The following is a 14,959-nucleotide window of genomic DNA, read 5'->3' as shown; positions in this document are numbered from 1 at the left end:
GTGCATAACTAAACAGAATGATTTCGATGGATCAAAATGCAGTATACCAGCAGTAAATTACACCATGTCACATGGAACTCGAAGCAATATATCCGCAATGTACACAAGGAAAAGTTCAGACAAGAACAGGCTAAACGTCAAACATGGTAAACAAACACTAACACTCTTCTTTATTCGCCTCTTCCTTACTTCTGAATATGATTGTACTAAATTAGATCATCATCATATACAGAGGAGCAACGGACCCCATCAAGACAATGAATGACCGAAGCAGCAACCTTGACAGCAACAGAATCTTTTTCTTTGTGGATCAATGTAGAGCCTGCGTGATGATGGAATTCATCGAGCACTGACGAGGAAAGGTTGCTGGCAGACACCACATTCTATGGTCTCTGAACCAGATGTTGGGACTTGCACCTGTAGGAATGGTTCATTTGGATCAAATGGGTCCATGCAGTGAAACCAATAAACCGTCCAAGAAGGAATATCACGGTTACTATACCTGAAGGTGGACTGTGCAGGTGGGGCATGCAACCTCCCTCATTCGCCTGCTAGAACCATCCGTAGACCTTGACGAGGCTGTCGATGAAACCAACATGGTTTTAGACGGTAGGGTGAAAAGAGGACATTTCTGAAACAGAGTACACATAAATAGGCAAACCTGAAGATGACTTCTTATTTATATCCATTGCATCCTGTATCAAACCACAGATCATCTTCAGTAAGCATGCATATTTGTCTTACAGTTAATTCTAGTGGCACACAGGCAAATTCATCCAAAATGGAATGATACTACAGAAGGTTGCAGATGCCTCCAGTTAACGGAGCATTTCCATACATTTGAACAGTGTATAGGTAAGTAATACAATGGCCAACTAGAAGGCTCTTGCATCACAATTCACAAAGCTGAAAGAAGTGTGCACCTTAAGTTTTTTGGCAAGATCCTCATGGCTGTGAACAATAGGCCGATTTGCCGCTTCCCTTGCATTGTTCAGTCTTTGAGAAACTTCAGCCTATGGAAATAGAAAAGCGTGATTTTGGTATCATCCATTGATAACCACACATCTAGTTTTGTCAATAAAATCAACAGCATATTCCTAGTCTGTAACAGTGACATTTAGAATGGGTGCAAGCCCACAACATAGACCACTTGACAGAAACAGAAAGTGACTATCTCAACACCATAACTCATATTAAAAGTCAGCAGTAATTTTGTCCTTAAAATGATAGATGGGTAGTCATTAAAACAGTGTAGATCTGATGGTTGAAACAAAACTTAATGCCACATCCTCCTTCAAGAGCAGAAAAGTGCATAGGTAACTCCCTGTTTATCTCCCAGTAATGCAGAAAGAAGAAGCATAGCATCATTCAGAAAATTAAGGTATAACTCCACTACAAAATCCTGATATTGTCCAAGCCTAGCATCAGTAATTCACATGAGCAATGAGGCCTCACATTTTAATATCTTATGTTACAACTCACAGTTAGGATTATATAATCATGTGACAAATTATTTTTCCGATGCATGTACCCTCTAAGCACAGGGAAACACCAAAGAGATCTGTATAACATAAACAATAACTAGGACTCGATGGAGAAGGATGAGAGACACTACCATGCATCTGTCACAAACTCGCACTGGTTGAGCATCAGCATCAGTAGTTAAAGGAGTTCTTCCCTGGGTGCACTTGTCGCAGAAAATATCACCACAATTTCGACAGTGATGCTGAAAATACAGACTCACAACATTAAAAGATGGAACCCCCAAGTTATCATCAACAGGTCAAAAGTGAACCATTATTACCCTGCGATTGAAAGCACTGAAATCTGCTGTACATGCTGTGCATTTAGTGACGGCTTCATCTGGGACCTAATAGGAGAAGTGCAGAAAATAACATAACTAGTTAAAAGAACTGAAACAAATAAGTCTACAAATAGAACAAGACAAAAGGGAAAGTACATCCAGAAATGCAAACCATATACCTAGAGACCACATGAAGATTCGATTGCATTAATGGGGACGGAAAGATAAATGCTTGGACAGACCCATGAATAGAAGGTAGGGCCCATTATAATACAGACAGACCCCAAAGGGAAGTAGAATTAGCGGTGCAAAGAACAAGCCACAGATAACTCATTAGGAAAATAAGCGAGATGCGATCAATAACCACAAAACAAAATTGTGAATCCAAAAAATAGAGTTACTGTGCGGTGCTAATAATTCACAAATGACAAATTTGTTAACAACAACAACACGCAGTATGAGAATAAGGCAAATAAATTAATTTAAACTGACTTTCTTCATAATAGCCATAACAAAGTTCAAATCACATGAAATCAGCTTTTGCCTCTCGATTTTATTGAAATACTACAATCCAAGAAAGTGAAGCCAAATTATGTTACAGTATAACAGAAATCAGAAACTACATAATCATATTTAGCAAAAGGGCTTGTAGCCTAGCGGTTACAAGGCTCAAGTTGCACCTCTACGTCCTGGGTTCGACTCCCCACGGGAGCAAATTTCAGGCCTGGTTAGAAAAGTTCACTCGCTGGCCCCTCGTAAAAACACATGTTAAGAATCGACCTATGGAGGGCGGAGCCTCGTTAGGGGGCAAGGGCCTCAAAGCATGGGTTAAGGACCGATCCATAGGGGGGCGAGTCCGCGTGTGGGGGGGCCACTGGGCCAGGGTTCGTGGCCTTTCTTGGCTGGGTTGGCTGAGGCTCTTCTTCTTAATGAAAAGCAGTGGGGGCGGTCCTTCCCCCGCTGGTTGAGATTTTTTTTTAATCGTATTTCTCAGCAGTTCAGCATATACACATAAAATGGTAACTGAGTGAAAGCTTTAAGACCATAAACATAAAGAAAAGGAAGAAAAGATGTATACATGCTTATTTTTGCATTCATCTGCCTAAGCAACTGATATTCCAGACGACTAGGCAGATTTGAATCACCGAAGACTATATTGTGGTATGTAAAATGTAACATTACAGATAAGCAGGCAATAAATGAGTTACAACTTACAGGTGTGTCATTTTGAATACCGAAATATAGGAAAACCTTGAGACCTATACAGAAAGAACTTACCCAGTGGTCTTTCTCCTCGTTCATGGGCTTCATTAAGTTCCTCCAATCAAGGAAATTTTTCCTCCTATCATTTTGTTGTTCAGGAGGTTTGGCAGCATCAGCAATTGCTCTACTTCTCGAAATGCTACTTCCGCCCATTTCCTTGAACTGTTAGTCCAAAGAAAAACCAGGCATAGTACGCTTAAGAATTTGCCAAAAACTGAACGATGAAGAAAATGAATATCATGAATACGGATGCAAACCTGCACACTCGCGGCTGTCACAGTGTCAAGAATGGTGTTGGTTGTATAGCTGTTTGACTTCAGCCTTATTCTTCTTGCTTCAAAATCAACTGAGCTCTTAGACCAAAAGGCAAAGATAGAAGAATCTAATACCTGCATAAGTATCCCATAAAAATTAGTAAAAGAAATCACCAAATATATAGCAAAAACTATAACTTTCTGATCAAGATGCAACAGTAGCCCAAAACTTACATCCCATCTAGTTACAGTTTCAAGGGGGTATATTCTCAATGTCCTACTAGTATTGGGATCAAGCATCCGAATCCCATCCAAACCAACCTGCTCAAGGTACAACCAGATAAGTAATAAAATAATGATTATTGGGTCATTCCAGGAGTAGATGCAAGTACACAATAAGTACAACAGCGTAAAACTTCACCCATCCAATGCAAAAACTTACATATTTGGTCCCATATTATGAGTTAATAATTTCTTCAGCATTTTTTATTATCATGATGGCATTGTAGATGCAGTGTCCAAAACTATATGTCTACTTAGACAGTTAGTTCCACATTGCGATCGTTTTATATTACATCTGTCTCATGAAGTTAGCAAAAAGGACGGTACAGGGAACTTTGTCTACAAGGAAACTAAAGCAAGACAACCACTCCATTGAACTCATTCTCAACCTTTTTCATCAACCCGTAAAGTACTGCTAATAGGAAGGATGGTGGGGGAAGTTGATTCTGCTAACTATTTGATAGGCTTGTCACATTGTTTTATCAAGCGCATGCAGTTTTATTTTTATTCTTTTTTTACTTTCACATCTTTATCAAGCTCAATACTATGTGGGCATGTGGCTCTAGAAAGTCAATCTTGTTCCTGCAATTGAAAGGGCCTCCTTCATCCATAACTCTTAGTCTTTGACTACTTGATAAAGTAATGGATCTCCCTACCTAAGTTCTAACTTCATTATTTGATAACTTTTCTTAACCATCAAATGACAATGATATAATTCCTTACATGTCATGTAGTTAATAGCTATCCCTAAAAAATATGTACTTCCTCCGTTTCACAATGTAAGTCATTCTAGCATTTCCCACATTCATATTGATATTAATGAATCTAGACATATGAATGTGGGAAATGCTATAGTGACTTATATTGTGAAACGGAGGGAGTAGTTAATTAGCTAGGAAACAAACAACTATACTTAGCATCCTCCACAATTGGCTAGCATTCTTCAATGTGTCCAATTTTTCCATAGGAAAACTAACTCATCAAACCTCCACAAATTAATCCTTGAGTCTCCGCAAGCGATTATGCAAAGGGAGGTCCAGAGCTTAGTCCATTATGCCAAATTTGTAATACATATTCAACCTCTAGTCATTACTTTCCCATGCTGCAAATATGCAGCCAATGAAGCTATTAACAACCAGAAGAACAGCACACATTCCTATTTGAAAGCATCCGGTTACGACGCACAAGGATCAAATTTACAGTTAATAACTAACCATTGATTGATTTTAGAATAGCATGTACAATGTCCACAAAAGTTATCACCGTCCTCAACCAAGGAGCAGAATAGAGAGTACCTGGCAGAGCACATCCATGGGGCTGCCCGCGCCCTCCGGCAGCAGCTTCACCCGGAACTTCTGCACACCACCACTCGTGTCCTCCGACGTCTCCACCTTGGGCACTGCCCGCACCACCTTGGGGCTCGCCGAACTGCCTCCACCGCCACCACCACCGCCACCTCTCTCCTTGGTCGAACCAATCGACCTCCCGTAGTCATCAAACAGCGCGGAATTCGACCTCGGCGCGGTGCCCCTCGCGCCGTACGGCTCCGGCGCGTCGCCGCCGCCGCCGCTGTACGCGTACACCCCGTCATCCGACCACCCGCCCCCGGCAGGCTTGGGCGGGTACAGCTCCTGGGATCCGGATCCGTAGCCGTAGCTTCCTGCCCGATCTAGCGACGGGTAAGGCGAGGGAGCCGGGTTGTGCGGGGGCGGCTCGTAGGGGTAGTACGGCTGCGGCTGCGGCGCGGCCGGGGGAGGCGCGTACTGGGGGGGATCGGCGGGCGGCGGCGGGTAGGTGGGGTACGCGGCGGGGGCGGCGTAGTCGGTGGCGGGGTACGGCGTGTAGGGCGGCGCGGAGGCGGAGGGGTAGGTGGCGAGCGGCGCGGAGGTGGGCGAGGGGTAGGGCTGGTAGTAAGGGGAGTACTCACCGGAGGGATGCATCTCCGGCTTGTCGGGATCGGATCGGCGGGGGGACTCCGGCGACGGCGAGGTAGTCTCCGGCGAGAGGAGGGGAAGGAGAGGAAAAGAGAGGAGCGAGTGGTGGGCGCCTTTTTGCGGGAAGGCCCCTGAAATATTCTTTTATTACTGATAAGCCTCTCTTTGTAACAAAAAATTTGCTTCTCTTCTCTCTGCAGCTCACATCTATGCAAGCTGCAAACTGTAAACCAATCAATAAGATTTAAAACAATTATTGAGTGTATTGTTGCTGTGGACTCCCTCCGTCCAAAAAAAACGAATGTTAGAACTGGATGTGACATATTCTAGCACACCTCTGTCCAGATTCGTAGTACTAGAAGATGTCACATCTAGTAATAGGTTGATTTTTTTATGGGACGGATGGGGTATCAGTTGATTATAAAAATTAATTTAAGAAATACTAATTTAAAATAAGTGGTCTAAACAATGCAACAGAACAAAGTTTGTTGAGAAAATTTACTTTTTAAAGTGTGGAGTAGTAAATAATTTGTTTTAACAATACGATGAATAATTAAAAATAAATGAGGCTTAAGTGAAAGATCAAAAAGCAAAAATGAATTATGCATCCACTACTAGATGAATGTCAAGCTGGAGATGATTAGATTATGGAATACTTGATTATCTTTCTCATGATTGATTGATTAGCTAACTTGAGCAAGTTTATCAGCCAAGGTAGGAGTAATACTACTCCAAGGCATGAGTAAGTTCAACCAGGAGCAATGTTGTTAGATAAAATTTTCAGGGCTTTCATCCATTATGATCAGTAACTGATCACCATGCTGATCTACTGTAATCAATAGCTTTCACATCAACATTGCTCCATTTTCAAGCCATCTGTCCAAACAGATACACATTGCATTAATTTGTTTATGTCGCTTCTTGCTAAATATATATGATCTCCTCCTGTTTATAATGGTTGCAACTCGCAATTTGCTTTACCATGTGTTTGCTGCTCTGCTTGCATGTGTAAGATGTGATGCAAACCTAAAATTCGCAGAATAAAAATATGTATATCTCTTGCCTTTGCCCTGCACAACAACTCCTAAGCCGACATTGCATCTTGCCAATCAGCATTTGTATCTAATTAAATAACAACGTGATTAGCCTAATTGCAGGTCAAGGCTCGAAGCTTCAGACGAAGCTGATGATGGAACACATGACAGCAACTACGTACTTAGTCTTAAGAGAGGCTAGACACAATGTCCAAGTACATGGTACCTTCACCTTTCTTGCCCATAATGGCAACTTGGTTTCTTTGAGGTACAGTTGGTTTCTTCATCAAGTAGGTCATAAAGTTTAATTTAATTGCAAATTGAACTACTGATCAGTAGCTATCGATTACGATTAGCACCCACCAAACTGATGTTCTATATGTGCATCTCCTCCTCTGTCAGACTATCACTCTTGTAAAAACATATGTGATGAATAATACAGTGTCATCTCAGTTTTATTCATAAGAAAGTGCAGTGTCATCTCAATATAAGTAGATGATCAGCTAGAAATTTAAGAGGAACACATCATTTCACCATGATTGTTAATTAATATTAGTATGTGATCTCGCGACACGTTATCTTGTGGACGTACGGGACGAACCACGGTGTCTTAATTTGATCTCTCAACAAGAAAAGGGTATGATTGATCAGCTTAATTAGATTAAACACATATATCAATTTTTTTTTGAGAGAAACGACGGCAAAAGACCTGCCGGAATTTTAACTAAGAGGAGTAAAAAAACAAAAGTTTACAGTCCTAGGAAATGGGATGAGAGTTCACCAAACAAAATTAAGGAGGTCTAAAAGCCGACCTACGGAGGTCTAGATCCTCCATAACAAAGTAAGCTACCTTATTCACTGTGCAAGAAATATTATTGAAAATTCTCCTATTTTTTTTAACCAAATATTCCACCAAGTAGTTAACAGAGCTCCCCTGACATTTTGCTTTTGATTAGAAGATCCATCTCGATTGACTTGATCCCACCACGAAGAGATGTCCTCCGGCTGAGAGGGGGGAGCGGTCAGCCTTCGCCAAGTTTGAATCAAGGTCCAGACTTCTCTGACAAAAACACATTCACAAAACAGGTGATTTGTGTCTTCAAACGCACACGTGCAGAGACCACAATCCAGTTGCACGGCCAATGTCTCTTTAGTAGATTTTGAGCTGTTAGAGTTTTGTGGTGGATCACATATATCAAATTCATCTGCCCAATTTACATTATTGAGTACATTATTGTCATGAATTATCTATATAAACATAAATATAAATTAAATATTTTAGGATATAAACTTAACAAATAGATTTAAACAAATGGTGTATATCTAATACGGTAGATTTTTTTAGAAAACGTATTTTTTGAAACATGGAACAAATAATTTGTTTCAATAATCTACTGGGCCCTAATAATACTATCACCTATCAAGAATGTGTTTTAAGATTATAGTAATTCAGTTGCAGATAGCTGTACTGCAGCTGACGATGTGCAGGTTTGTCATTTTCCATAGGAAGCTTTTAATTTGCTCCTGAATATAAAATCAAACGGTCCTAATTAAGGTCGGCATTAACAAACATATCTTGTTCATTCAGAAAAATGCAGGGCTTCTTTAGCAGGTGACGACATTTGCATCTAATTTTTGCTTGAAAAGGACATCATTAATTAAGTTGCATCTGGAAATGTTCCCTTTGGTTTAGCTAGCTTGGTTCCAAAGAATAGCATGATTGGGCCGGATCAGGACGAGGCTTAGTTCAGATAATCAGGATAAATACGGTTAACTACAATCGATTACGACAAAGTGAAATTTAGGTTCTGGACAGCTGAAAAATATCTAGTAGAAGTACATCAGGACAGTTCCAAAAGTGCAGACATCACAGCAAAAGGAGTCAAAACAAAAGAGATAAAAAGTAATGCAATTCATAACAACTAAAGCCTGTGTTATAACACTGAATTTTGTTCTACTTCTATCTAGACTTTGACTTGGGTTTCATTTATTTGTTTGAGCAAAGGGAGGCTTGCTCTCTATATTGTAGTTGGACTGATAGCTGATGAGTCATCACCTGCCTAAAATTATACATATTCCAATGATTTAAGGCGATTATATGATCTGGAGAGCGACTGTATGTACTGTCCAGGCAAAGTTCATATCAACATGCCAACCTGATCCCTGCATATATCATCTTCTGTCAGATATTTAGACTGCAAATCATGTTTAATCAGTGTTGCTAGCTACTCAATTAGCTTTCGCCACAACACACAAATACAATCTTACAATCGAAAGAGGCCCATGATGGTAGCCGTTCATCTATCTCACACAAGTGAGCCATGACCTGTAGTCACTTGTCAGTAATACATAGGACAAACTGATGATGAAGGTCGCAGGACTTGTAAAGAAAAGCAAGGCAATTAGCAGGCAGCTGGGGCCATTCGGAGGATAGCTACTTTCCACTTGTAAAATTGTAGATGGAGCAAGATAGATTGCTTGCTTGCTTTTCTAGCTAGATAGCACATGAATGTTGACAAACATTCAGAAAACCTGAACTGAAATGAATACAACATAGCAGATAATACATGGGCATCACATCTCTCATCTCTGATCTCTCTCTCTCATCTGAAATCATTGCAGTTGCAGATGCTAATCTACGGGTTGGTCAGTAATTAATGGCTTGATGTGATATTGCTGCCTTCCAAATGGGACTTGGATCCTAAATATATATAAGGTGTGCCTAAGCAAAGATATAACCATGATAATAAATTTCCAGTGGATTCATTTTCATGAAAAAAAACTGAATATAATCTCTCCAGAACTCTGAGGTGGGTTTAGCCAACTGCCTCCAACATCTCACTAGAATTATATATGGTAGTATATATATAACACAGGCATCCACATCTTCCTTTTTCTCAAGCTACATCTTCCTTTTTGTCAATCTGATCTAGCATAAGCTAGCACCAATCGCATATCGAATAATAATAAAAAACAGATGATTACTAACTAATAATACACCCATAGGATCAATTTAATATATTGACATGCCATTAGGCCATATAGGCTGAGGTATCTAGCTAATTAAACGTGTTAGCAACTAACACCACATCTCTCCATCTGATCGATCACCCGATCGCATGCATGTATATATAACCCAAATCCATTCCAGGTTCCAGCACGTAGCAGTAGCTACTACTCGATCGATCTATCGATCCGATTAATAGTGCCATGAAATATCTCTCCATTTGTGGCAGTAAATTAAGTACTAGCTAAGTTAGCTAATGACACTGTTGGTACTTAAAGGCTTAAAAGCTAGCAGCTGTTGAGCTAGCTGTCTCATGAAGCTAGCTTAATTAAGTCTGATTTATATATATATGTAGACATCCAGAGAGAGAGAGAGAGAGAGAGAGAGAGAGAGAGCCAGAGACAAGCTTAGCAACAACAACCAAAAGCAAGGAGCACTAACTGCAGCTGTTGGCGATCGAATTAAGGATCCTGCAGCTACAAGCAAGAAGGTGCAGGTGCAGGGTGCGGCCATGGCGAACTACCACCACCAGGAGTACTACCAGATGGCGGCGGCGGCGGCGGCGGCGGTGGCGTGGCCGAGGGAGCCGGACAGCCCGCAGCTGAGCATCATGAGCGGCTGCAGCTCCCTCTTCTCCATCTCCACCCTGAGGGACGACGACGACGGCGGCGTCCGCCTCGCCGGCGCCGCGCTGCCCGCCACGCCGGTGTCGCTCGCCGGGATCGCCGGCGGCGCCAGTACCCCCGGCGGCGACGAGGTGGACATGGAGGTGCGGCAGCAGAGCGGCGGCAGCGGCGACGACCGGAGGACCATCCGGATGATGAGGAACCGGGAGTCCGCGCTTCGCTCCAGGGCGCGCAAGAGGGTACGTACGTATATACAATACCAAATACGTATAATTATACGTATCATACTACAGTATTTATGTACGTATGTGTTTATAACGTACGGTATGAATTACTACTGATCATCAACAAATGTTCTCATATGTACTCTCTCCGATCAATATTACTTGTGCTTTCCGACAAAGCAATTCCGTTCTATTAAACGCAGGCCAATTTAATTGTCTGAAACGGCCGGCATGTACTTAATTATGTCCGGAGGGAGTAATTAACATGGAAATTTCTCTTTTCAAAAACTGAATATAATTAGAATTTAATTAAAACTGGATCTTTCACAAAAATAAAATGCTGCTAATAAGTCGATCACTTATAAGGTCATTGTTGGAATGCGATAATTTAATTAATTAGGTTTTCAATAGAAGTTTGTAGCAGGCGAAATTATATAATTTGCACATTGAATTATCAGTAAATTGCAGTCACGTCGTTATTCATCGTTAAGTTTTTGAGCTGAGCTGAACTGGTTAGTTTACACAACTGAATATATATGAACAAATTTCATTACATTTCATAAAGGAGTTAGTCTATATATTTTACATTATATCCTTGATGATGGTGCATGGAGGAGATATCTGTGTGTACCTTGGGCAGATACTGTATGGAGTGAAACTCTCGAGTATAGTGACCAAGTTTGGTCAATTTGTTAAAGAACTAAAAAGTTGATGGAGTGTGTTATCTCTTGCATCATGCATAGGTTCCTGTTGATAATGTTTAGTCAATATGGCCTAAATATGCATATCTCTTCTTTGAGTAGTGCCCTTTCTTTTATTACCAGTCTATCATCATCCAAGCAGGCACTTGTGTGATAATTAATATCAAAATTAAGTCAGCTTCACCTAATCCAAGATTCCAAGTCCAGCAGAAAGGGCCCATACCAGAGAGTGTATATATATGTATGATATCCTCGTGGACATGGTGTCTACTTGTCTCTCCATGCATATTGGAAATTTGTGGTTAGCTGGTTTCACTCTGATATATATATATCACTAATTAATAGTACATAATAATAAAAAAAGAATGTGCGGAAAAAAAGAATGTGCAATTTGTTAACAATAGTAGTGTAGTCATGGGTATTATATATATTTTCCATCCCTTGTACGCATATATGCCCTTTAGGCCAACTCAATAGATCATCAATAGTAAATATCCCAAATCACTCCTAAAGTTAAGTAGTTAACACAATTACCATTGAAAAAACGAATGTGCAATTATGTTCTTTTCTTGAATGATTTGCTAATTGCTACATGTATCCTCTTTCTTGATTAAACATTAGAGAAAATTGGTGCCCCTGAATTTGTAAGAGTTCCAGATTAAATAGAGACTGTTAACAACGACAAATCGAACCTACTAAGCAAAAAAGAAATGAACATAATGTCCCAGTTGATATTAACTATATTTGGGTTGATGCATGACACACGGTATCCCAAAATATAATCACCACGTTAGACTCAGCTTACATCACAATTAACTACTCCTGCCCCCAAGAAAAAGTCTTCCTCGTATGCTTGAGATATTTTAACAGATAGTCTCACGGTAATATATACTTCTCTTGTTAGGTACGGACTAATTAAATAAGTATAAAGAACTTAAGTTGATCGGGACAAGAGGAAAATATGAAAACTAGCTTGGCATTATCTCGACTATCTATCATCTGAATAGGACTGCACTATGAATTAATTGGATCACACCTGCTGCTAGTGAGGAGCTCCTTTCACCGTCTCCATCTAACCTCTCTAGACTCTAGAGGTACTCCATTTCAGAACTAACCATGCATTTGTACCTACCAAAAGGGCAATAAGCATCCCAAAAAAAAACAGACTGCCTACTTGTCAATGAATCCAGTTCTGTCATATTAATACGATTCAGATTGTATTAATTGTGAAGTAATTTGTTATGCAGGCGTACGTTGAAGAGCTAGAGAAAGAGGTTCGCCGGCTGGTGGATGACAACTTGAATCTCAAGAAGCAGTGCAAAGAGGTACTCGTCACTAATTCAATTCACAAGTGATCTTCACATCACTAATTAATTACTACCTCCGTCTCAGAATATAAGAATCTAGAATCGGATGATGCGTTTTCTATTTTTGTCCAGATTCGTAGTGCTAGGAAACATCCCATCTGACCATAGGTTCTTATATTCTGGGATGGAGGTAGTAGTTGATAATAACTCATTACTTTTGAAATGTTGTGATTTGATCACTCATGTGACGAGCACTTGTACTTCTGCTTGGACAGCTGAAACAGGAGGTTGCTGCACTGGTGATGCCTACAAAGAGCTCACTGCGACGAACTTCATCAACTCAATTCTGAAGGTCGACCAAAACAAGCAAGATTATTTGACGATACAAAATCATTAGAAAGATCTAAATTATGTGTATTTGCAATCCGGTGTGCGTTTGTGCAGGGGTCAGGCATGAGAGAGGATATTGTGTGTAGGTGATCGATGGATGCTATGAACTACCTCTGCAGTTAGAAATGTGTTAGATCTTGTCTCTGCAAAGATGAACACCTTTTCTTACTTGTTCAACTCGATCAGCATGCAGTATCCTGTTCAATTTTTTTCCCCTTCAGCCATTCAGAAATTCAGAAGTGGCTATCATGCTTTAATTTTGTTTCAATCAGTAGTAGTATTTGTTATCTTTGAGGGACAGATGGGCTTGTCTCTTGTCAGCATTCACCTTAGCTTTACCTCTTACTAGTATATTTTATCACTGAGTGCGTTTATGCTCATAGGGCATATATATCTTATGTTGGATATAAGTTTTTTTTTTTTTTGTCTTGTTTAGTTAAACTGAAGATGCATGGCCGACTGAACATGAGAAAAATATCATTTCGTTTGGAATGTCATGGAAAGCACTTTCTGAATGGCTAACAGGATATAATAAATATCAGCTCTCACCTTTGTCCACTATTGATAGAAAAGGAAAGGCAAGAAGATTGCCTTAATTAACCTAATTGTCATCAAATCAAAGTGGCCGGCTTATCGAGAACCTAGCTTTGTCTAGAAACTTTGCCTTGAAATGAATTGAAAAATCATGCATGCACTTGGCGTGTGATTCTCCTCCTTCCTATTGACAAAATACTTTTCGCCATGTCAACGCCGGAATGATCAGTATACACTATCCATTGATGCAGATTACTGGCGAACAAGAGCAGCAGCTCTTTTCCTTTTAGTTCTTCTTAGCTAGATATGAGAAATTTTCTTGGCCAAACATTATAGAGTTTAAACAAAATTCTTCGGAACTTACATGCCGGCAAGCAAAGGAACACAACAAAGTTTAGCCTAACTTATATATTGACCGATTAAAATCTGTCATGCATGTTAAGAATTGAGACAAAAATTTAAGCCAAAGAGATTAATCTCTCGTAGAACAGCACGCAAATAACAGACATGACAACAAGGAGCGGTAATTAATTGAGTATACCTGTAGTGGTAGTAGTGTTGAGATGTTTGGAGATGGAAGTTGCAAGGTATCATCGAATGGAGGTGAGGGTGTTCTTTGTGGTGTCAAGCTTGGCCACTCCTCGGAGACATGTCGCGGAGCTTCTTCGGAGACATTTCGTCGAGCACGTCGCAGACGAGGATGCCCGCGCCAGAGATCGACCCAGCCGACGGTGCCCTTTGCGCCTCCGAGCATGATGGTCTTGGCTGGTGGTCAGGTGGTACATATGGCTCTCTCAGCTGAGTGATGGATCGGGCACAACCTGTCCCTCACCGGATCCTCCACGGACACCTCCTGGCATGTCCAACTCCGGGCGATCGGGACAGTGGACGACGGAGAAGTGGGAGAGGGCAGGCGGGCGGCGGCGGCTCGTTCCAGAATGCACCTCGATGGGATGGCCGGTGCTCGTTCTCGAACTGGCGGTGGTGGCGTTCTTACCGGCGGAGGTGTAGCCTCGGACGCTGCCGCTGGCCGCGTTCTCCGCGGCGGCGGCGGCCATGGCGCTGGATCGGAAGTGAACTTTTTTTTTTTTTTTGGTTCTCCCTCTGCTTGAAGGCTTAACGTTGGGCTTGGGCCTAATCGGTGGCGCCTTATGCTGGGCTGTACTCAAGCCCAAAATCAATTGGGCCTTTCCAATTGAGCCAAGCCCGAAAACCTAGAAGATAAGACAGAACATCGGAGACTTTTGATTGGAGCTTCTCTGTCCCGCTGTCCGGAATGGTGCACTGTCAGCTATGTACAAAATATATCTTGAACTCCCTGCTGCAGAAGAGTTCAGAGTTCAGAGGGTATGATCTGCACACTAACATATTATTCCTGTTGCATAGATATTGTTGGATTGTCACTGTGTGTAAGACAAGTATTCTATATATACTATATAATCAGTTTTCTTTGGTAAAAAGCTATACTGTCTTGCTATGCTAGTCGATGAATCTGATGGCGGGCATTGTTCTGAGAATGAACTTAGAAAACACATTCGTTCAAAAAAAAAACAGTTTGAGGCAGCGGGGAGCAGATCCAGTTTGAGGGAGGACTCCAAG

At 41.1% G+C, this 14,959-nt stretch overlaps 2 protein-coding genes across 3 annotated transcripts; one reads left to right on the top strand and one right to left on the bottom strand.

Moving 5' to 3' along the window:
- Position 1: 1 nt before the first annotated feature.
- LOC127777717 (protein FREE1-like) lies at positions 2-5,675 on the bottom strand. Its single transcript, XM_052304329.1, has 10 exons — positions 4,899-5,675; positions 3,556-3,642; positions 3,325-3,456; positions 3,083-3,229; positions 1,805-1,870; positions 1,616-1,726; positions 924-1,013; positions 662-695; positions 503-579; positions 2-417 (listed from the first exon to the last, which is right to left on the bottom strand). Exons 1-10 carry the CDS (start codon positions 5,541-5,543, stop codon positions 340-342), a joined length of 1,467 nt encoding a protein of 488 aa, XP_052160289.1. The 5' UTR covers positions 5,544-5,675; the 3' UTR covers positions 2-339.
- A 4,021-nt stretch (positions 5,676-9,696) lies between these two features.
- LOC127775786 (ABSCISIC ACID-INSENSITIVE 5-like protein 2) lies at positions 9,697-12,994 on the top strand. Of its 2 annotated transcripts, XM_052302081.1 has the most exons (4): positions 9,697-10,443; positions 12,377-12,454; positions 12,712-12,788; positions 12,881-12,994. In XM_052302081.1, exons 1-3 carry the CDS (start codon positions 10,090-10,092, stop codon positions 12,784-12,786), a joined length of 507 nt encoding a protein of 168 aa, XP_052158041.1. In that variant the 5' UTR covers positions 9,697-10,089; the 3' UTR covers positions 12,787-12,788; positions 12,881-12,994. The 2 variants fall into 2 exon arrangements, with proteins under 2 accessions (XP_052158041.1, XP_052158040.1); XM_052302080.1 differs by having other exon boundaries at positions 9,702-10,443; positions 12,712-12,994.
- The last annotated feature ends 1,965 nt before the right edge of the window (positions 12,995-14,959 follow it).

This window comes from Oryza glaberrima, chromosome 6 (genome assembly GCF_000147395.1).
Source record: "Oryza glaberrima chromosome 6, OglaRS2, whole genome shotgun sequence".
Lineage (NCBI taxonomy): Eukaryota > Viridiplantae > Streptophyta > Magnoliopsida > Poales > Poaceae > Oryza > Oryza glaberrima.
Note: the sequence above shows the minus strand (reverse complement) of the source record. Positions and strands in the feature narration are given on the sequence as shown.